Raw genomic sequence first — 21777 nt, 5'->3', positions numbered from 1 at the left:
GTTCACAGCAGTGGTTGTTTACCAGGGTGTGGATGCAAGAGGAGCATAAAAACAGCTCTGATTGATCTGTGTGTGTGTGTGTGTGTGTGTGTGTGTGTTATCAGTTATGACTTTTATGACCTTTGCTCTCATCTATTCTCCTTGCCGCTTTCTTTTCTTACATGGTGTCTGTCAGATGTTTATGAGCTTGTCTATGTTTTGCCTGTTGACACACTGTCTCTCTCTCACACACACACACACACACACACACACACACACACACACACACACACACGGTTAGTTTCTTTTGCTGTTATTTTATTTTACTAGCAATCGTGTAATAACACCAGGCTCCACCCTTTTAAATCGTGTTTGGCATATTTCCACCATCCAGCTGTTCTGTGTTCAGCTTGTAACTCCTCCAGCAGCTGGTAGAAGGTTATATGAGCCACCTTCCTCTCTCGAAAGGTTATATATTAACAAGTCGCCCAGGTGAGCAGCGGCCAGAAGGAATGTGAGCCTGGGAAGGGAACAATCAGAGGACACTGTTGTTTTAAACTTTACCGCTCAGGAATTCACATTGGGTGCTGGATCAGGAGGGTTTTTATCTGATGTGAAGATGGAAAAAGCGAGCTGGTGGTTGCGTTTGTGCGTTCTGGGAATTCTGGCCGCTCTGTGTTCAGCAGCCAGTCCGTGCATGAACGGCTTCACCATAAACGTGATCCTGCTGGACGACGAGGAGGCTCCCTGGAGCCTGAAGTACGTGAAAGGAGAAATCCTGAAGGCGATCGAGACGGACAAGACCCAGAATCCAGAAGGTAAAACAAAAGAAAGACGCTCCCCCAGTTCTGAACTGGAACATGCTGTCACTGAACTAGATGGTAACTGCGTCGTTCTGCATAATTAGTCATAAAATCACCGTTGCAATCAAGCTCGTTTTTTGTGTTAATGAGTGTAAATGATTAATTAGCTGGTGTGTGCCGGGCCAACCATGAAAGAGGCCACCTTCCTAAGACAGAACACACATCAGCCTCCTTTTATGGTTTGATAAGGGGCTCGGGTCCGATGATTTGACCTGCAGCTCCACAACAAGGCCCGTAATGACTTATTCTGGAGCATAACGTGGCGTTTCTGTGTCTGCAAACCACACAAAAGGCCTGAAGTTGAATCTGACGGCTAACTTTGGTGGATTTAACACAAACTTATACGGACATCGAGGCTGCAAGAGCACGACGTGTGAGGGGGTGGAGGAGCTCAAGTCCCTGATGGTGAGCCAGAAAAAGACACGCGTGAGATCCTCAGAGCCTGGTTCTGGGTTTAAAGGCATTGCTGCTCAGAGTGAGGGAGTCACGCCTTTACTTTTGCAGAACTCTCGGAATCTGGGATGTTCTGTGCTCGGCCCGACCTGCACCTACGCTGCCTTCCAAATAGTTGAGTACGTATTCATTTTCTAAACAACGAGAGCAGCAAGAACGTAAACTTTTGATATTAGGAGACTCTCTCTCTCTCTCTCTCACACACACACGCGCACACTCTCTCTCCTCCAGTATGGAGAAAGGTCTGAAGCTCAGTACGCCCATCATCTCTGCGGGGAGCTTTGGTCTCTCCTGCGACTACACGCTCAACCTGCAGCGCCTGCTGCCGCCAGCGCGCAAGATCTCCGACTTTTTCATCACGTTCTGGCCTGAGACCAACAAGCTGAAGCCCGACTGGAAGACGGCCTACATGTTTAAGAAAGACATCAACACCGAGGACTGTTTTTGGTGAGTCTTGTGACACTTAAGGGCTGGCGTGTGTCCCCTGGCGTCTCCGCGGTGCCGTGGGTGGGAAACGGAGCAGTCTGACGTGGAACCGAGCCGCCTGCTCCTGAAAGGCTCATTCCTGTGCCTGCAGGTACATGAACGCCCTGGACGCTGGCAATTTTTCCAAAAATTCCAGAGAACGGCGCTGTACACCTCTCATCAGCTCAATCAAATACTTCAATCGCCTCATAACAGGACAAGCAACCGTGAGTCTGTCTCGCCGTCTGTCTGTGATGTGCGATCGAGTATCGGTGTTTCCAGGAACGCTCAGGAAGGTCTCGGGGGGATTTCATGGAACGCTGCACGTCGTGCAGCCGACAGATGTTGGGCTGTGGTTGCCACCATTCGTCTGCACCGTGGCCAGAAGGTCTGCTGTCCAGGTGTGGAGGTTGTGCTCCCACCCAGGTGGCATCTGTACAGACGTGAGCAGGTTCACACTGAGCACCAGAGGAGACCATCACTCATCTAATTAGGAGCCCAGTCGTCCCGAGGAGCTCCACAGACGTTCTCTTGACCCACGAGCTCATTTCTCCTCTCTTCCCCTTGTGTTCTGATAGTTTCCACAAGCTACTGTGTGTAGTCAGTGGGCCTGGATGTTCACCCGGAGTGTTTGTTCTGCAGTGTTCATCATGTGTGGATCACCCCAGGACATCCTGGAGGCCAAGAACGGCACCGAAGGGGCCGACAAAAACGACATTCTGTTTCTCCTCATTGATCTGTACAAGTCAGTCACCAACACTTGCACGGTTCTGCTTTATTAGTGTCGTAAATGATGAAGCAGCAAAGCTCTCAATGATTCCAATCAGCAACATTTTATGGCTCGAGCTCGGAATAGGCTCAGTTTAGGCTTTTCTTTCATGGCCTTGGCTTTAGAAGCATCTTATGCGCAGCCTCTCCTCCCTGCAGTGATCAATACTACACCAACACCTCGTCCATGCCGTCCATGCAGAACGTGCTGGTGCTGACCATGCCCAATACCAGAACGTACAAAATCAACACAGACTTCAACAGCAGCAGCATGGTGAGGATGTCACCATACGCATCCGCAGCGACCCTCCCTTTGCTTCGTCTTCATCTTTTTCACCTGCCTAGAACCTTTTTCCCAACAGTCTTCCTCAGATTTGGTTGCCTAATCCGATCTCCACCCGGTACTCCGTTTAAAATACAAGCTGTTGGATCGCAATACCTCTCGTGTGTCACTGCCGATCGCCGTGTTCTTTAAATGAAGACTTCAAGTAAACAAATGCCAATTTCAAAATGTATTTAGCAAATAGAATCAATTCAAGATCCAAATATGACAGAGCTCCGGGCCAGTTCATAACCCTACAACAACAGAGTCAATTGTCAGGGCATGAAGTCTGACCCCCTAACTATCCCTTGACCCAGTCTTTTATAGAACAACATATATAAATTATTGATGCTAATTCAGTCCAATCTAGTCCTTCTTCTTGGGTGACCTCATCTTCTTCTTCCTGCCTCATTTGGTGTTGGTGCAGTCCTTCTTCTTCATTGTCTTCCCAGAGGGCCAGGTCAGAGGTCCAGGAACTTATCAATTACCAGTAAATTATGCTGTCATATTTTACGATGGGGATCTACCACTTCCTGTCTGCCTGGCTCCAACTGTCTAAGCAGTATTCATGTCAAGGAAGGGTCAACTGACTGCTTATGCTTATTCCTACTAAAGATTATACACTATCCCTAACTTCTAAACTAACTGTAACTTAAAACAAAAACATATAGTATAACACATGCTAATAAGATAAAAAATGCTAACAAGATAAAATAATTCTCTTCAAAGCCTGCATTTTTCCCAGATTTAAAATCTTTAAGACCTTTAAGATCGACAATATGGTGCCGATAAGCGCGTAAAGAGCCGCTGCAGGAACACGGGGACACAAATGCAGCTGTTCTCTGTCCGTTTGTCTGTCCACAGATGAACGATTACATGGCAGCGTACCACGATGCAGTGCTGCTGATAGGCCAGGTGATGAGGAAGATCCTCTCAAAAAACAAATCTGAGGTTGAAGTGATGGAGTTCATGGACGTGAATTACTTCAGAAACACCTCATTTAACGGTAAGAGAGAGGAAGCGCATGTAGTTGATCTCAGGCCTGCTAGCAAGTTGACCTGCGTTTACTTCCTGACTCAACGGCCTCCAACAGCCTCAGATAAGATAAAAATACTGTAATCAGATGAGAACGTTGAGTGTCAGTAAGTGAAGTGTTGGCACATTTAGTATACTGGCAAAACTACAGCGTATGAGAGGTGGGGGGAACTTGACTGATTCTACACGTTCTTCCCAGGAAGCGCTGGAAACTACAGACTGGACGGTTATGGAGACAGGGATGTGGAACTCTCAATCATTTACACCACCACGGAACTCAAGGTGCTTCCTGTCACCGTTTTACATTTTGAGGACGGGTGAATGAGTAAACACGCTAATGCATTTTTGTCCTCAGTATGAACTTTTATTCAGCTTTGACACCGAGCTTAACATCACCACAGTGGCTCAAAACAATCCTGCCTTCATCTGGGGGAAAACCCTCCCTAATTACATACCAGACAAAGGTACTACACACCAACCGACACCAACACTGAACTGCAGCTATGTTTTGGTAAAGGCTTTTTTGCCTTTCACATCCTCAGAGTCTGCGTCTCACAACATCATCGTCATCGTGCTGGCTGTAATCGTGGTTGTGGTCACCACCATCGCCTTCATCTTCTACAGGTGATTGTTTAGCTACAGAAGCTCATCTGTCTTTGGAGCTTTTAGTGTCCTGATTTCCATAAAAACAATGATATTATCATCTTTTTTCTGGACTGTAATATTGTGTGTGTGTGTGTGTGTGTGTGTAGACAAAACAGGAGGGACCGTATGATCAGGAAGCGGTGGTCTCACATCTCCCCAGACCTCATCAACCTGCTGGAGAACAACACACACAATGTCATCTCTCTTACGGTAAATTTCAGCGAGTACGTGTTTGTACCCCTTTTCTAATGATGTTATTCTTTTTTTTTCTTATATAAATCAGTTTTTCTTCATTGCTCTCAGATTGAAGACGAAAGGAAGAAGTCAAATTTCACGATCCAGCGTGCGTTCTATGACAAGAAGGTAACAAAAACAGCATTTTCAGTCAAGCACATGAGAGGATCTGATGCTGTGAACGGGTGCGTGATGCCGTCCGTCATTTACAGATCGTGATTCTGAAGGAGCTGAAACACTCTGATGGTAACTTCAACGAGGCCCAGAGGATTGAACTCAATGCGGTAAAACTCAAGCCTTTTTATATGAGCTTCTGTGACGTCACTGACCTCATACGTGGATTCGCCTCTTGTCTGTGCAGCTCCAGCAAATCGACTATTACAACCTGACAAAGTTTTATGGAACGGTGAAGTTAGAGCAGGGTGTGTTTGGAGTGTTTGAGTATGGAGAGAGGGGGTCGCTGAGGGTACGTACCAGCATTATTTGACTGCTGGACAATATTAGAATAAGGAATTAAAGGACACATGCATACAGACATTATTGTTTCTCTTCAGTATGTGCTGAACAATCGGGTTTCTTACCCCGACAACACTTTCATGGACTGGGAGTTCAAGATCTCTGTCATGTACGACATCGCTAAGGTGAGACCGAATAGCATATTTCATCACCCTGATGTGATATATATTCCCCCGTGTGATATGGAAACACACGTGTTCCATCACAAATAAATGACTGACATGTACTGCAGCATTTAGATGACTCTTCCAGTCACCCCTCAAAAATTAGGTGTTAGTATGTTTCTTTCCTTATATCGTGTATTTTAAAATGAATTTCTTAACCTGAAAGTGTAATTTAATAGTAATATAGTCAGTGAAATGGATAACAGTCATTAGCTATAATCCCTGCGCTGCAAACCTCTGCAGGGCATGTCCTACCTCCACTCCAGTGACATCCAGGTGCACGGTCGCCTCAAGTCCACCAACTGCGTCGTGGACAATCGTATGGTGGTGAAGATCACGGACTTTGGTTGTAATAGTTTTCTTAGTCCTGGGAAAGGTGAGAACTCAGCTGTTTCTCAGTTTGATTTGGGTCTTGTGTCACTTCATTTTCCACCATTTTCCTTCTTTCCTCCTCCTTCTCCTCTCAGACTTATGGACAGCCCCAGAGCACCTGAGGAAACAGGGAACCTCTCAGAAAGGAGACGTCTACAGCTTTTCCATCATTGCTCATGAGATCGTACTCAGGAAGTGCACTTTCTACACAAAGTCCTGCACCAAAAGAGCCGGTGAGATTGGCTTCACCAGAACCCAAGGAGAGGAAAATGTTTCCATAGAAACAAGCACAGCGGTATCTGAAGTTTTACTTCCCCAATAGAAAAGCTGTCCAGGATCATCATGTCGTACTTCAGGCCCGATCTGAACTTTGACACGGCTTCAGAGAAAGAATTAGAGGTGAGGTTACATCAGCGGCCTCTGTAGCGGAGTGTAGCAGGTAACCTTTGTGACCTCTTAGGTGTACACCTTGATAAAAAGCTGCTGGGATGAGGATCCAGAAAAAAGACCCGATTTTAGGAAGGTGGAAAATTATCTGGGAAAAATCATCAGGTAATTTCCTTTCGTCACTGAACGCGGCGCACGTTTGGCCAACGTGAACCTGAGAAAATGTCTTGCAGTAAAATCCACAACCAGGAAAACGAGAGCTACATGGACAACATGATCAGGCGGCTTCAGATGTACTCCAGGAACCTGGAGCACCTGGTGGAGGAGAGAACCGCCCTGTACAAATCAGAGAGGGACAGGGCCGACTGCCTGAACTTCATGCTGCTTCCACGGTCTCGCTAGATTTTATCGCACGTGCGCAAAAGCAGCAAAGGTGCTTGACGTCACCACTTGTGTCCGTGCAGGCCTGTGGTGAAAAGCCTGAAGGAGAGCGGCGTGGTGGAACCAGAGCTGTACGAGGAAGTGACCATATATTTCAGCGACATCGTCGGCTTCACCACTCTGTGCCAGTACAGCACCCCGATGGAAGTGGTGGACATGCTCAACGACATCTACAAAGGCTTTGACGGCATCGTTGACCTCCACGATGTCTACAAGGTGTAGAATATCAAAATATTGGTCTCGGAACAGAACCTTGTAGAACTTCGCGCACAAACTGGGGGATTAACTGTGAGCCCCACGGGGAGGACGCCAACATTTTTCCCCTCTCTGTTCAGGTGGAGACAATCGGGGACGCCTACATGGTGGCCTCGGGACTTCCCAAGAGAAACGGAAACAGACACGCTGTGGATATCTGCCACATGGCGCTGGACATCCTGCACTTCATGGGGACCTTCCAGCTGAGGCACCTGCCAGGTATCCCTGTGTGGATACGCATCGGCGTGCACTCGGGTAGACGACCTTCCCTTCCCACCCCCCCCAAAAACATCCGAAAGAAGCGCTGTTTAACTAACAATGGTTCTTGTATTCGTTGTGGATCCAGGTTCATGTGCGGCGGGAGTCGTGGGTGTGAAGATGCCCAGGTACTGTTTATTTGGAGACACAGTCAACACGGCGTCTCGTATGGAGTCCACAGGACACCGTGAGTAGAGGGACACCTCCATCCCAAAGACAACGCACAGTAAAGCTGCAGGCAGTCCACTGATGCAGCGCTTATTATCGACGAGCAACCGAGCAGCCTAATTAGATCAGCGTTGGTGAACAAGCTTGGATGAATCAACCCGGCGATGTCCTTTCATGATGTCCTTCCATGTCCTCCAGCCCTGCGGATCCACGTGAGCGAGCCGACTATAAATATCCTGCAGAGAACAAACTGCAATTTCCAGTACGAGATGAGAGGGGAAACATATCTGAAGGTAAAGACGCCCGAACCTCTGCAACAAACAGATCCCGTGAGTGCGAAGCACTGTAAATGTTTGTCTTCCTGGAGGGCAAAGGCACCGAGACCACCTACTGGCTGACAGGCGAGAAGGGAGAAGACTACAAACTCCCGACGCCGCCCACAACGTAAGAGATCCCTCCGTCTCCTCACCACTCACGTTTCAGATGTTACATTTAAAAAGTGGGGTTTATATTTTAACTGGAGCTGACAGGATGGCGCGTTTGCAGGGAAAACTTCCAGCGGCTCCAGCAGGACCTGGCCCAGATGATCCTGGCCTGCCTGGAGCGACGCGTTCGCGGTTCCGTCCGGAGAAAGAAGCTCCCGTCCGGTCAGAGCGGGGATGAGGACAAAGGCCAGGAATCAGAAGCCGAGTCCGACGGCAGCCATCTGGAGTACCTGCAGATGGCCAGCGTGGACAACACCCTCAGCACCTTCCTGTAGGAAGAGCAGCGAGCCTCCAGCAGAACCGCAGCAGGTTCTGACACCTGCAGCTGGTCCGCATCTCAACTGCCGACCAGGTGGCGAGGCAGCTGTTCACTTCATATTTTCACCCTCTGCTCCTCAAATGTAGGCAAATGTTGTTTTTGTAATATTTCCATGCAAATCTGTCATGGAAGAGAGAACGCCAATGACGAGACATGCAAATCGGCATTTTAAAACCAAAGAATAAAGGTTTATTTTTGTTGGTACGTTTGTGACGAGTCATTGACGTACAAAAAACAAACAGAAGGAAAACCCCCGACGCAGTGGGTCGCGTCACTGAAGGCGGTCCCGATGAACCCAGTGCAGCAAAATCCCATCACACAGTGATTCTCCCAGGAGGGCCGGGCGGCTTTGAGGCGCTGTGATCGGCGTGTTGTGTGACGACAGCGAGGGGGAACGAGCTCCAGCAACGGAGACAAACGGGCTCCGTTTCTCTTTTTCTCAAACGTGCCCGAAAAAGAAAGAAAGGTCCAGCAAACCAAAGCGAGCACGTGGTCGTGACAACAGTTTCATCTAGACAACAGCATTTGTGTGTGAATACAGCAACAAAAATTCCTCTCTGCACAGTTAAAAGTCAACAGGACAGTCACAAATAGTTCAAAAATAAAAGAAAAACCTCCCCGCCCCCCAACGCTGAGCCTAAAACTCACCATCAGATCATGTGAATAAATTAGGTGCTTAAAAATACAAAACAACAATTAAAAAAAAACATCATTTTATACAAAAACAGCTTCAACCTTTGACTGAGGTTGCGTAAAGGTTTGGATCCATTTTGAAAACATGCACTTTTTAACACTAAGAAAATTGAAATAAAATCCAGACATTCACAGGAAGAGCGATGGACACGTGCACACTCGTCCCGCACTATCAGGAGGGTTGTGAAGTTTGAGACGCATGATTTTCATAAACGCTTGAGGGCAACGCCTCCGAGCTCACTGATGTCTTCGCTTTGATGACAGTTCTTCTGCAGAAAATCAAGGCACCGAATGATGTGGATTAAAGGAACAAAGCGCGGACATTACAGTGTCTGTTGGGTTTGTTCATCACGCCTGGGATCGGCGCACCCAGGATTTCAAACTGCAGCTGAAACCGGGCCGCAAAGGTTTAAAAGGTAACTACACGAAAACACTGGCGCAAACTCAGATCAGCCGCATCTGCCTTTCATCTCCAGATGTCTTAATCAAAGGAGGATTTTAAGAAGTCGCCAAACACGAGGGGGAGGATTCATTATCGATTGTCCTATGTTACATCACAGATGTGTGGATACAAATCCAGTGTGCTTGTGCGGCTGAGCTGTACGTTGATGTTCAGTCCGGGGTTACAGTGGAGAGACTTGATGCTTTTTTTCTCACAAAAATAAATAGAATTTCTCCAAATAACAGTCTTTCATCAATGCTCAAACACGTTGCTTCTGTTCTTATTAAAAATAAAAACACTAAACCATCACTGCCCAGTCATTTATCATTGCCTCATGGAGATTAAATGCACATAATGTACATGTTTGTCATGAATAACATCTCGTTTCTTTCTGACATCACCCCTGGCCTTGTACTATTGCTGTCCAATCAAATTGTATAACGACAAATAAAGAATTCTTCTGTCTGGAGAAGTGGTCTACCTGCTCTGTTGTCTCCTTCTAACACGGTTTACGTCACAGGCGACGTCAGCGTCTGCTGCTTTCACCTCCTCTGACCGACCGGGTCACATCCGACCCCCCCCCGCACTGTCAGGTGGGCTTAATTTCTGCCTCTGTGTGGCTGCCAGGTGCCACGGCTGCCGGGGACGGAGGTGTCGGTGTGTGTGCACACTGGGCGGCTCCGTTTTGGACAGCCTGATCGTAATATGAGCATTAATGAGTGCACCAACAGATGGCAGTTAGCCGCTAACACATTAGCATAACTGCACCTCATAACAGGCGACATGAGTGTGTGTCGAGTTTGGTAACACACCAGTCTGACTGTTCCTCGGATGATACTAATTAAGACAAAGTTCTTCAGGCAGGTTTTTAGGTTTCCTGTTACAGATTAGTTGAGCACCTTGAATCCTCCATCTTGACCTGGATCTTTGGCTATGTTTTTGGTTTTTTACTAAGCTCAACTACTTTTCTCAGCAACACATCTGAACCTGAACGCACCTGGAATTCCTCAGGATAAAAGTAGCTCGACTGAAAATCAAGATGTATATAATGGTATTGCTGTTGGCCGGTGGCTGATGTTTGTTTCTTAGTGTTTTTGGTCATTTCAACTAGGTTATGCTACAGTTTGGTCGCAGCTCACAGATATGCCTTGTACACGTCGGTAAGCTTAGAAACAAGTGACAGATAATCTACATCCGGGCCCCGTGGAGCTGGAAAAGCTGGGAAACAAAGAGACAAGAACAAAAAAACCAGACATTAGCAGGTGAGACAGCCACACCAGGCTCATCAACACACACTTCATAACCTGTTGTGGCTGAGATGGTGATGATAATGGTGACAGAATGGTGAATGTGCAGACGATCGTGGTGATGGCAGACGTGGCAACAAAAGCCCATCGTTAATAACACTGTAAAATAGGACTCCGGCTAATACGGACCTTAATTATTGCCTCGGTTATTCAATGACGTGTTATTTCCAGTGAGCAGAGATAGCAAATGTTCATTACTGCGTTTGTTTTATGTGCGTGTCTTTATTTGTGTCCCAACTGTGTGTGGGAGGTGAGACATCAAACAGTACTGCTGCACTGAAAGGTCAGAGATGTTTCATGGTAACATGAGTCGGGTGTTGCAGTGTCGGGTTACGGAATGACGAGAGCATGTGTGTGTGTGTGTGCTGATGGTTAAAAATGTGGGACGTGAGGTCGTTGCAGGGAGCTGAAATATCTGTGGTTCGCTTGTGCAACTAAAGACATGGATGCTAATGATGCCATGTGCCTTTTTTACGTCATCACACGTTGGATTTGGTTTGGTGTCGCCTAGTGTGACGAATCAGTTTTTAATTGATGCAGCACCGTGAATCAGACACACACACACCAAAATCTCCCAAGTGTACCCACTAGCACATCTAGAACAGTTCCTCACCCATTCCAGTTTCTCTTGGGAATAAAGACACATGACTCCCTCACTGTCTAAGCCACTCATGTGGTGTGGTATCTCTCCCTCCCTCCTCCTCCTCCTCATCCTTTGTGACTTCGTCCTCCTGCGTGTCTGCCGGCTTGATTCAGCATGACGCCCGGGGAGGAAAACACGAAATAAAGAGGAAAAAAAAAAACATGATGAAAGATGAACATGTGGATGAGAGGCGGTGAGTCGACAGTGAGGAGGGAAGAGGACGATGGGAACGTGGGGGAAAAGGCAGGAAATATTTGGAATTTGAGAAGCAACATGGAGAGATTCGTAAAAGAAAAAGATGATATTGAAGTGGATGATATTTGAAGCGTTTAAGATGCGAGAGCAGACAAACACACAGGAATGAGACACAAACACAGCCCGGGCCACCGGACAGGCCCTTACCTTAGTCTTGTGGCTCTGCTCGGTGCCCAAACCAGATCCAGCGGTGTGAAGCTCCTTGGAAACCACGCACAGGAACTCAGCCTGGTCCTCGGTTCCGTAGCTGTACGAAGAGCCGATGTTGACCATCTAGAGGAAGAGCGGCACACGTGTGTACGGAGAGAAATACAGAAGAGAGAGGGACAGAGACAGCGTGAGTGTGGGGAGGACTGAAGAGAGTCCTGAAGACAACAAGCAGCAGAGACGGGGGGGGGCACAGACAGCCTGTTCAGATCGGACTTTTCTTAACAGGCGGTTGCTAAGCAGCCCCAGCTAATCTGGAATCTCTGTGGTTTGTGCTACGTGAAGAGAATCCAGCTGCTGCGGCAGATTTCTGCAGGTCAAGGGTCACCGAAACCAGGTCTGAACAGGACGTCTGATGTCAAAGTTACACACAGTGGCAGGTGGCGATAGGGGGGGAGGGGGTCACCAAACAGGTCGCCTTTTTTATTTAATCAAAGCGGAAGGGCGAGCTGGGGTAGGAGCAAAAATGTAACCGTGTCTCATGCGGTGGAGCTTAGCGCCAAAACAGAGGGCGAACACGGGTCTGAATTTGGTTTCTAGGGTGTAACCGTGGACGTCCTCAGGCTCAGAGCTGAGGACCCGACTACAGCCGACATAAGAACAGTGAAATATGCTGCGCTGGAGCTCTTGTTCCAGTAAGAACTGAGAGGCAGCTGAGTATCGATGTAGGATCAATACAGGTCTCATTAGAAGTGCTCATGAAAGTGTGTGTTCCTCTGTTCTGTTGCCATTGGCATCACTGGCCTGTGCAATAAAAACAGCAGATAGCAACACTTAGGAAGAAAAATGCAGGTCATAAGTGTGTGTGTTTATATAAAGGTGTTTACTTCAGGTGTCTCATGCAGTGTTGGGTAAATCTTTAAACAAACTGTGTTACAAATGTGAACGTGTCACTTCTGCAGGTGTCAATTAAAAACGTTAGCAAATCAAAGCGATCCTAAAGTGATTCTGGGAGCACAGACAAGAGGGCTTAGGTCAGGACCAAGGGTTCAGGCCAGAGGGATCACAAGTTTAGGTTCAGCGGCAGCGTGAATCCAACCCACAGTCCAGAGCAGTCCGGTGCGGGGCTTTCGGCAGGGGCGCACGCTGACCTGCTCAAACTTCCAGCCGTCCGACATCGTGGAGACCATCTGGGTCAGTTCCTCCTCCTGACACTGCAACACTCGGTAGACGTGCTTAGGAGGCACCTGCTGGGGGGGGGGCAGAGAGGAAGGCGCAGTTTTAATGGCGCAGCACAGCTCTCCTGGCAAATGGAGCTCAATCGCAGCAGCTTGGGCTCCGGTCTTCTAAAGCTTCCATCAGAAGGGAAATAAACACTGCGGCTTCAGATGCAGGAGTTCTATTTTTAGATCTCTGCACCATATTTAACCTCAGGCAAACATTAGCAGCAGCGAGTCTGCTGATGTACAGTAGAGCACAGGGGGAGTAGGAGGACCGTGGCATTACGTAAGAGTGAGAGGAACCTTCCTGAGAGAAGACCAGAGCGCCGCTTTCTCTACAGGAACAAGACGAATGCAGAAGGCTCCAAACATCAAAATCACCAGGAGGGTACCTGCGTGGCTTTGGAGTCCCTCTCCACGATTCTGTCCTTGATCAGTTTGATCAGCGGGGTGATATTGTAAAACTCCGCCTCCTCCAGGACACCTTGAATCAGGAAGAATCACAGTGAGTCTCCAGATATCGCCCAAAAGAAGCAGGTCTTCACGTAAGAAGCAGAAGAGTCGAGCACCTTCTTCAGCCAGCTCTTTGTTGTAGACCAGTTTTCCGTGGCGGAGGTAGTTTAGGATGGGGCCAAAGTAGGTCGGGTCTCTGTCGATCACATACGCTCCCGTTTCATCCTGTTATAGAGGGGAACAACACACACACACACACACACACACACACACACACGTTCAATAGCTGCAGTCATGTGTTACAAACCACCGTCTTTTCCCCCAGAACAACTGACCTCTTCTGTACTCTGAATATTTTTAGAACAAATAAATAAAATAAAAAAAATCTCTCCGCCGCGTTGACGACAACACAGACGGGCGATTTCCAGCCCGCGAGCGGAGCGCCGCCAACGCAGACGGGATCCAGGCGGCGCTCTGGCGTTACTGCGCCGCCCTGTTGGCAGCCGGGCAAAATGAACAACTTTGCCTTTAAAAGAAAACCAGGCTCCACTTCCACGCCACTTCTCTCCCGCCTCCTCCGACCCATCCCGCCCAGCAGCTGGATCGCGCCGACGCTCGCCCTCTGCTCGCCCTCGTGACGGCCGCCCGGAGAGCGGCCATCAAACGGAAGAGGAAAGAGGAAGGAAGCCAAAGAGCATCGGCCGCTCTGTAGCGCTGATGCCTGCTGCTTCCAAAGCCCGTGCCGGGTCTGAGGCCGAGGTTTGTTCTCGTTATGTGGAGCATCACAGGAAACAAAGCGGGCCAAATAAAAACACCTCACGCGATTCAGCGATTCTTTTTAGGCCCGTTTGCTCAACCAGACAACGTCGCCTCCAGGAGCGTCTTGTGCGAGCGCTCTCCTACATATGTGACCCCCGTTATAAACGGATAAATACCACACATTTCCTTAGTAATAACGTAACAAACAAACCACAGTTGATTAAGCATCAACATTCCTGCAACTGCTTGCTGATGTGGTTCGTCTGTAGCCGCCCGTCCGGCTTCACTATTGATTAGAGGGCTTAATAGGCCTCCTGCTTCAGCTAATTACAGGTTTTTGGGCCTCAAATGAATTCACTTGGGGTGAAAATACAGCTAAAATGTGACTGTTTAAGTCAGACAGAAACAAATTCTTCCCGGGAAAGAACTCGTAAAAATGACTCTCCAGGGTTCGGCTGTGGAAACGCCCGAGCGGCCAAACGAAGGACGAGGACGCGGCGTCTCTGTTTGTGCACGTGACGGCGCGGCGCTGACGCAGGCTGGAAGGCCCCACAAAGAGGCAATTTATAGTCTGCAGACACATTATTCACTTGTGGTTGTTTGTCTGTGCTAAAATGAAGTGTGAAAGAGCTGTGACAGCACACACACGCACACACACACACACCCTTACACTTTACAACAACACTTATCTGTTACAACAGATTTCGCAGCGGCTGTTCAGAGACACCCATGAATCTGTTAATGTTCACTTCTTCTAACACACACACACACACTCTCCTCCTAGGTCTGTATTTGTACGTGCGTGTGTGTGTGTGTTTACTTGACACAGCTCATATTAAACACCTGACAGCAGGGAAAAAATGATGACACAAGTCCTGACCTGTGCTGGAACGTTCGCCAAAACTGTCAGGTGGAAGCAAGCGTCCCTAAATGACCCGACTTTTCCGATTGTGTTATATCTCAGGGGTGACGAGTCGTACCGTCAGACACGACAGCGTGATCCCCCGGGATTATCTATAAATGAAACCCAATGGTAATTACAAATCTATTCTAATACGATTGTGCTGTGCGCGGTACCTGCCCTGTGACACCCGCTAACACCCGCGATGCTAAAGCAGCTCCATTATATAATTGGCTCTGGGCAGCATTAGGCCGTCCCAGGCTGGATTAGAAGCAGATTGTAGCATCTTTGGGTGAGTGGGGGGGGGGGGGGTGCAGCTGAGGTGGCGCAGACGGCCCGTGTCTGTGGGTTTAAAAACAGACCCGAGAGCACAATCAGGCCAGCACGACTGGATTAAAGAGGACATATGGGCTGAAAAAAGAAAAAAAAATCTGAGCCAACATCAAAATCACACACGAGGGATTATAATTGGTCGACAAAGTTATTTTGCCCTGAAGCGCTAATACAACGGTGATCGCTGCACACACGGCGAGAGAGGAGACGTGACCCTTAGTTGGGGAGACTATAATGAACTTAATGAACGAGCCGTTTGAAGCTCCTTCCCTGCCATTTATGTGTGATTAACAGTGGGAGCTCCTGACGGGGCGTCTCTGCTGGAGGCCATGTGAGACTTTTCTCTCCACGGGGCCCTCGTGGCTCAGCACAGTCATGTGACGCAGGCTGAAACGGTACGCATGCATTAGAGGTCTGACAAGGCAGATCTGGTCAGGGCGTCTTCGTTATCGATCCATTAAGTCGGCGGGTAGAAACCTGGTGACTAATGTTGCATGAATACGTGTGTAGATTAACTCTATTCAGGACTTCCAATATTCTGTTACAATAACAGGATATACCTGATAATTGTTATTTTTGAACACAAGATTATTCATTTGTGCCAAACAGAAGCCAGTAAACATCACCATTTATACACAACTGATTTATAGCTAATCGTAAACAGCCAACCATCCCATAACTCCCATAATTTGTCTACACAAGCCAACGGCGGGTTGTTGAATGATACACTTTGTTTTCAACCTCATCTTTTAAGAAACAATCGCCTCTTTGGGGGCTTACAAATGGCACTTTCACAGGTGGGGTTTAATCCTCTTTCTTCAGCATTGAGTAGAAAAGGGCCACGCAGGCCAAAACACCCGCGGCGTGCAGGAGAATCCTGGCACGGCTGCTTATCCTGCTCCGAGAGCAGGAAAAATGCATCATTTATGAGCCACTCAAGCCTGGGAGCGTGTTCAGGCTCCATGTGACCGGGAGCCACCGTGCAGGTCTCTCAGAGCAAGAAGATGCACGCGTTCGTCCATCTGACTCCAGCTACGTTCACGATGCCACGATGCTCAGATAAAAGCCTCGTGGGTTATTTCACCACCCTGCACTGGAACCAGCAACATGCCGCTGCATGAAACGACACGTTTGATCAAAAAGGGCTCAATCAAGCTTAGAAGAAGACTTAGAAAAAGAATAGATCACAGCGATTAAGGGCAAGTATGGGCCACTGCTGGAATCCCGGTAGGTGTTACTGGTGATTTTCCACACAGGTCTTCATGTTTGCATTAGTAAGACGGCGTCATGTTAAACTGGACGGGAAACACAATGTTAGATGTGTAAATGGTGACTGTTAAAGATGGAACAAACACAGTGATGGTCAGATTGGATGGTGCCTAATTATGGGGAATATCCACCATTGTATGAAGTCAAAGGTCGGACTCACCGTGTCTGAATGCAGGTCCTGCTGTTGACACAGCCGGTACAGGAATGAGGTTTGCTCCTTTAGAAGCGTCTGCCGGGTCGTCAGGAACACGGTTCCGCCGACGTTCAGCCGAACCCACTTTCCGTTATTTCCCCCGGCCGGGTTGATGACGGAGCCGTTCCCGACGTTCTGCGGCGTCGTCCCGCCGGATTCAGACGCGTTGGCGGTGGTGGAGGTCGCGGTCTCTCCCGCCTCGTTGTCTTTGTTATTGTTGTTGTTATTGTTGTTGCTGTTGTGTCCGTAGCAACCGGGGTGCGACGACGCCGCGCCGACGTCCGCGGCTCCCCGCTGGTCGTCCGCTGTAGCTGCCATTTGGAACCAGAAGACGGACTGTCGAGGTTGGAGGGAGAAGTTCGTTCGTCTCCGTCCGCCGCGTCTGCCTCGCCGAGCCGACACGCTCCGCCCACTGCCCAAACCCGCGGCACTCACGTGAAGAGTCCGTCACTGAGCAACAGCACATCCGGTTAGTACTTTCAAAACAAGAGGGCTTGAATATTCACTGTTGCTTCGAATTAACAAAGCCAACTTTACCTTTTATAGATCCTGATGATGAAAAAGAATACTAGGATGTCTTTTGTTTTGTTCGATTATTTCCAAGTTAGCCCGGTTCAATCAACAATTATGATTGCATTAAGAACATGTAAAAAGTAAAACATAAAGATTGAAGTGGCACATGAAATTAAAAACTATTCAAATAAATATTCGGTTCAAAACAGATGAGCTAGATTGATGAAAAATTAACTAAGTAAAACTGAGTAAAACGGTCGACATTTTGCAGTTTGCTAATAATTAGAAATTGAAGAGGACAATGTGCAAAATTAATATTGCAAACAAAAACAATCTGACGTTTTTTCAACCTACCATTATTTCGATCCATATTATTTAACTGATGGAAATAAAGTGTGTGGAGTATATTTATTTATAAAACGAATGTATGTCTCTGTACAGTCTGTAAAAACCATATTTTATTCTAAACATTTTATAGAACTGAAATGCAAAACTAAAAATTACAATGTTCATTCCTCTCAAAAAAAAAAAGTCGAACTATTCCATAATTCTAATTAATTTGGGCTGTGAAGTGATAAAAGTCAAATTACGTGGATAAAATGAAAAAGCAGATCACCCCAGATGGGACTCGAACCCACAATCCCTGGCTTAGGAGGCCAGTGCCTTATCCATTAGGCCACTGGGGCTTGTTGTGACAGTGAGTCACGTCTAACCCTTACATAGAGACGAGGTTTCAAAAGGACAGCCCGAACCTGCGCCTGCGCAGAATCAATCATGCTTTTGAGATTCAGAGAGCGCTTCAGTACTAAAAGCGATAGCGTTTTAATTTTGTAGTCTATGTATTTTTTGGATTCGATCGAGTCACCATATAACGACCAAGCTATCTTTGTGCCCGCGGACATCTTAATTTAATGTCAGGTAGGAAAGGTATTCACAGCTAGCGAGGAGTATTAGCCACCATTAGCTCAGCAGTCACCGTTAGCAACAGCAAACATTGTGGTTCCCTAGTATGGTCATCCATACAGATACTGTTCTGCATTAAAACAGATTATTAAGATGTCGCTAAGGATGCCGTTTTTTGGAAACACGTTTAGTCCAAAGAAGATTCCACCTCGCAAATCTGCATCTTTGTCCAGTCTCCATACTGTGAGTTACTGAGACCATTCCTGGCTTTTAAGCAGAATTGTCGTCATCGTTGAGTCTTTGACTTGTTATGACCATGATTTGTCAGTTGGATCGGTCAACAAGAGAAGTGGAATTGGGCCTTGAATATGGACCTCCTGCCATGAATCTAGGCGGTCAGACACTGAAATTTGAAGACGGACAATGGATAACAGGTAAACAAAGCAGGCGTACAACATCCATGAAGAACCTGCATGAAGCAAGTTCATGTTCCTGTTGTTCCCAGAATCTGGTGGTCATAGTTCTGGTAGAGAAGTTCAGCGCCTTAAGAAGAGAAATCTACAGCTGGAGGAAGAGAACAACCTCTTGAAACTAAAGATTGAAACTCTCCTGGACATGGTAAGACTAGCATCTCTCAGCATGTCTTATAAATGGAATATGGAAAGTAGTAATACAGATATTACACTAAATGCAGTGACATATTTCTGCCGTTCAGTTAACAGAAACTACTGTGGAATATCACCTAATGGAGAAAGAAGTTGAAGATATAAAGAGCCAACGCCAAAGGAAGAAACTGTAAAATGAGTTAAATTAAGTTACAACTGGGTGCTATACACAGCTTGTTAGCTTAGCATAAAATGAAAAGTGAATAAATCACATCTGATATGTATGTTGTCATTTTGTGAGGGACTGAAATATATTATGAGGAAAATGATTTCAGTTTATTTTTTTACAGCAAGGACTAATGTGGTTTTGGTCTTGGCCCTGTTTGTATTTATTAAAAAATTAGATTCTGTTACTGATTAAGTGCACATCCCTATATTTGCCTAATCGCCATAAACCTATTGTATAGACATTTTTGTCAGCATTTTGTACACCTGTTTGATTAACAGAAAGTCAGATTTACAACTGAATGTTACTTTTACTATTTTTATTAAGGATAAATGGGGAATAAAGTGTAGAAATACACAAAATATACTTGTGGGCTGTAGTCATTTCTTTAAAAACATCTTCATCATCGTGATATAGGAATAACTAATTTCACTAATTGTGCTTCCAGGTCAGTTAATGGTACTGACACTGCACTCAAACCTTTAACTCAATTCAAGCTTCATGAGTTTTAAGATATTTTCCTGCTAAATAATCACTGGTGATTATTTTACCCATTAAATCAAAACATGCTATTTGAATTACAAAATATTTGTGAAGACAAGTGTGATATATTTTAACTGATCATTGATAAAGAAGACAAAATGTACATAGTGTGTGTGTAAGCCTGTTCTTGCTAACATTTTAAGATGCAGATGCGCTACATGTCTTTGATGAGGGATGTAAAACTTGCAAGAGAAAACCTCCAGAAGTGATCGGAATAGATGCTAGCTGTAGCTACACCATTCCTGATCCACCTTATGTCCTCTAAACTTCCTTAAAGCTCTAACACTCACTCCCATCTGACCTACACCTCAAAAGTCTGTCATTCAGCACCTCTCACACAATCTTGTCTGATGCTTCACTACCAATTCAAGTGACTTATTCAGTCTTAACCTTATTATCACCAGGTCCTTTCTCCTGCCTGACATCAGCCCTAAACCCTGATGCTGTCTTGTATTTGAAATAGATTCCTCCCTCTGGATCTCCGTTCCAGATCCCTTTTCACATTTGATTGGTTTTCCCCCAGATGACATTCATAACCTCAGGCTTACTAATAATAACTCACTTCATTTGTATTCTTCCTTCCCTTATGCTCTAGTTGCTAACTCATGGGCCCTCTCATTCCCCCTACATGAGTTGGTACCAGCAGAAACCGGAAACCAGAAACGCTTCTGAGTAGTTTTCAGTCGTATGCACCTCTTTCTTCTTTGTATTTTCTGCTGAGGCCTTTAGGTAGTTCGCCAGCCCCCTGGCCTTGAAGGGAGCCAGTGAGTCTGACACCTGATTTATCCCTTTTTAAAAAGAAACAGAGCGAAGCATCTGAGACACCAATAGAACGAAGGCTGGAGAAGGAAGGGACATATGGGGGGAAAATGATGAGATGATGCCAGATGAATCCACAATAAAAGCAAATTAAGTAAAGTTAGAGTAAAAGATGGTGTTAGGGATGGACCTTCACTCCCATGTTTTAAACCTTAAAACATGGGAGTGGAGGTATAAAACACAGACAAAAGCAGTTTTTCAGTAGTTCTTTGGTGCTGCTGGGGGATTGCTCACATTTGTCCTCTGCTGTGCTGCTATTTTTGGGGAATAAATGTTTTGGACTTGACTCTCCTGAACTGCTTATTTGGGCTCAGTGCATTTTTCTGATCACGAAAGCGGGGAAAACTCCACGTCACAGGACTAAAGGTTATCAGATTTGGCTTTCACCCCCTGCTCTGCACGCCAGTGGACTCATGGATTAGTAAGTGTGTCAAGTCAGAGTCACTGATTAGTTATATACTGCATAAGCACCAAAGTTGTGCCTTTTTATCTTTTTCTTTATAAAGATAAGCATATTTAATGATGATCAAAATCTAGGAAAAAGTTCCCAAGATCCTTAGAAAGCTTGTGCAGAGTTGCAGGAGTTACTTGAGACGATGTTCCAACACTTATTTTCAAGGTATCAACTGTAGGTTTGCGTGAATTGCCTAAAGAATCTTCTCTGAGAAGTAATAAACCTACATCTAGATGTTGGGCATTTGAGGCATAATGAGGTCCATTAGCTTGTTTGCTAATGTTAGCAACAACAAACATTGTGTTTTCAGAGTACGTTCATCCATCCAATATTTATACGATGTTAGGTGTCAGATATCTAGGCGGTCAGACACTGAAATTTGAAGACGGACAATGGATAACAGGTAAACAAAGCAGGCGTACGAGAGGGAATGTTACACATTGTTCTTCAGCAGCAATGACAGTAAGTTCTTTTTCTTGTTCCTGTTGTACCAAGAATCTGGTGTTAGAGAAGTTCAGGCTCTTGAGAGAAGAAATTTAGAGTTAGAGGAAGAGAACAACCTCCTGAAACTAAAGATTGAAACTCTCCTGGACATGGTAAGAATGTAACTCTTCCAGGAATATGGAAAATGGTACTACAGCAGATATTACACTAAATTCATGGACATGTTTCTCCCTTTCAGTTAACAGAAACGTCTGTGGAATATCAGTAAATGGTGAAAGAAGTTGAAGGTATAAGAGCCAACGCCAAAGGAAGAGAGTGTAAAACACATTCAAACCAGGTTAAGCTTGAGTGCAGAGCACAAAATGAGCAGTGAAGAAATAAAGAACATCTCATCTGATGTCATGAAGCATTTTGTGAGGACCTGAAATATATCATCAGGAAAAAGACTTATTTTCTCTCTGTGAGTGTGATTCCGTATTTATTGAAAAAAAATAGATTATCAGATTAGCTTCTGATTAATCTGATT

The 21777-nt window shown here is 46.2% G+C and overlaps 3 protein-coding genes and 1 non-coding gene across 8 annotated transcripts; 2 read left to right on the top strand and 2 right to left on the bottom strand.

The window, feature by feature from the left end:
- The first annotated feature begins 297 nt into the window (after nt 1–297).
- gucy2cb (guanylate cyclase 2Cb) lies at nt 298–8333 on the top strand. Its single transcript, XM_057056068.1, is given in 28 exon segments — nt 298–797; nt 1135–1247; nt 1347–1414; nt 1527–1742; nt 1873–1910; nt 1913–1987; nt 2403–2505; nt 2688–2802; nt 3715–3856; nt 4085–4167; nt 4241–4349; nt 4428–4509; nt 4638–4740; nt 4834–4893; nt 4977–5048; nt 5126–5230; nt 5319–5405; nt 5688–5820; nt 5912–6049; nt 6139–6215; nt 6277–6368; nt 6437–6595; nt 6668–6860; nt 6980–7154; nt 7246–7344; nt 7524–7618; nt 7693–7769; nt 7872–8333. Coding segments are annotated over 28 exon segments (3222 nt in total). The 5' UTR covers nt 298–598; the 3' UTR covers nt 8086–8333.
- On the bottom strand, nt 8296–17169 carry kctd17 (potassium channel tetramerization domain containing 17). Of its 4 annotated transcripts, none has more exons than XM_057058895.1 (7): nt 16712–17169; nt 13406–13514; nt 13229–13320; nt 12720–12863; nt 11617–11742; nt 11185–11317; nt 8296–10482 (listed from the first exon to the last, which is right to left on the bottom strand). In XM_057058895.1, the coding sequence occupies exons 1-6, from the start codon at nt 17060–17062 to the stop codon at nt 11225–11227; spliced, it is 915 nt and encodes a 304-aa protein (XP_056914875.1). In that variant the 5' UTR covers nt 17063–17169; the 3' UTR covers nt 8296–10482; nt 11185–11224. The 4 variants fall into 4 exon arrangements, with proteins under 4 accessions (XP_056914875.1, XP_056915033.1, XP_056914800.1 ...); XM_057059053.1 differs by having other exon boundaries at nt 12768–12863; nt 16712–17168; XM_057058820.1 differs by having other exon boundaries at nt 12720–12866; nt 16712–17167.
- cby1 (chibby homolog 1 (Drosophila)) lies at nt 17091–19353 on the top strand. 2 transcript variants are annotated; one of them, XM_057011737.1, is made up of 5 exons: nt 17091–17213; nt 18305–18403; nt 18489–18594; nt 18666–18778; nt 18876–19353. In XM_057011737.1, the coding sequence occupies exons 2-5, from the start codon at nt 18314–18316 to the stop codon at nt 18957–18959; spliced, it is 393 nt and encodes a 130-aa protein (XP_056867717.1). In that variant the 5' UTR covers nt 17091–17213; nt 18305–18313; the 3' UTR covers nt 18960–19353. The 2 variants fall into 2 exon arrangements, with proteins under 2 accessions (XP_056867717.1, XP_056867635.1); XM_057011655.1 differs by lacking the exon at nt 17091–17213 and adding an exon at nt 17987–18175.
- trnar-ccu (transfer RNA arginine (anticodon CCU)) lies at nt 17871–17943 on the bottom strand. The gene has a single exon. It is a non-coding gene; the product is annotated as a tRNA-Arg (tRNA).
- Nucleotides 19354–21777: the final 2424 nt, after the last annotated feature.

The sequence above is a fragment of the Takifugu flavidus genome, chromosome 1 (assembly GCF_003711565.1).
Source record: "Takifugu flavidus isolate HTHZ2018 chromosome 1, ASM371156v2, whole genome shotgun sequence".
Lineage (NCBI taxonomy): Eukaryota > Metazoa > Chordata > Actinopteri > Tetraodontiformes > Tetraodontidae > Takifugu > Takifugu flavidus.
Note: the sequence above shows the minus strand (reverse complement) of the source record. Positions and strands in the feature narration are given on the sequence as shown.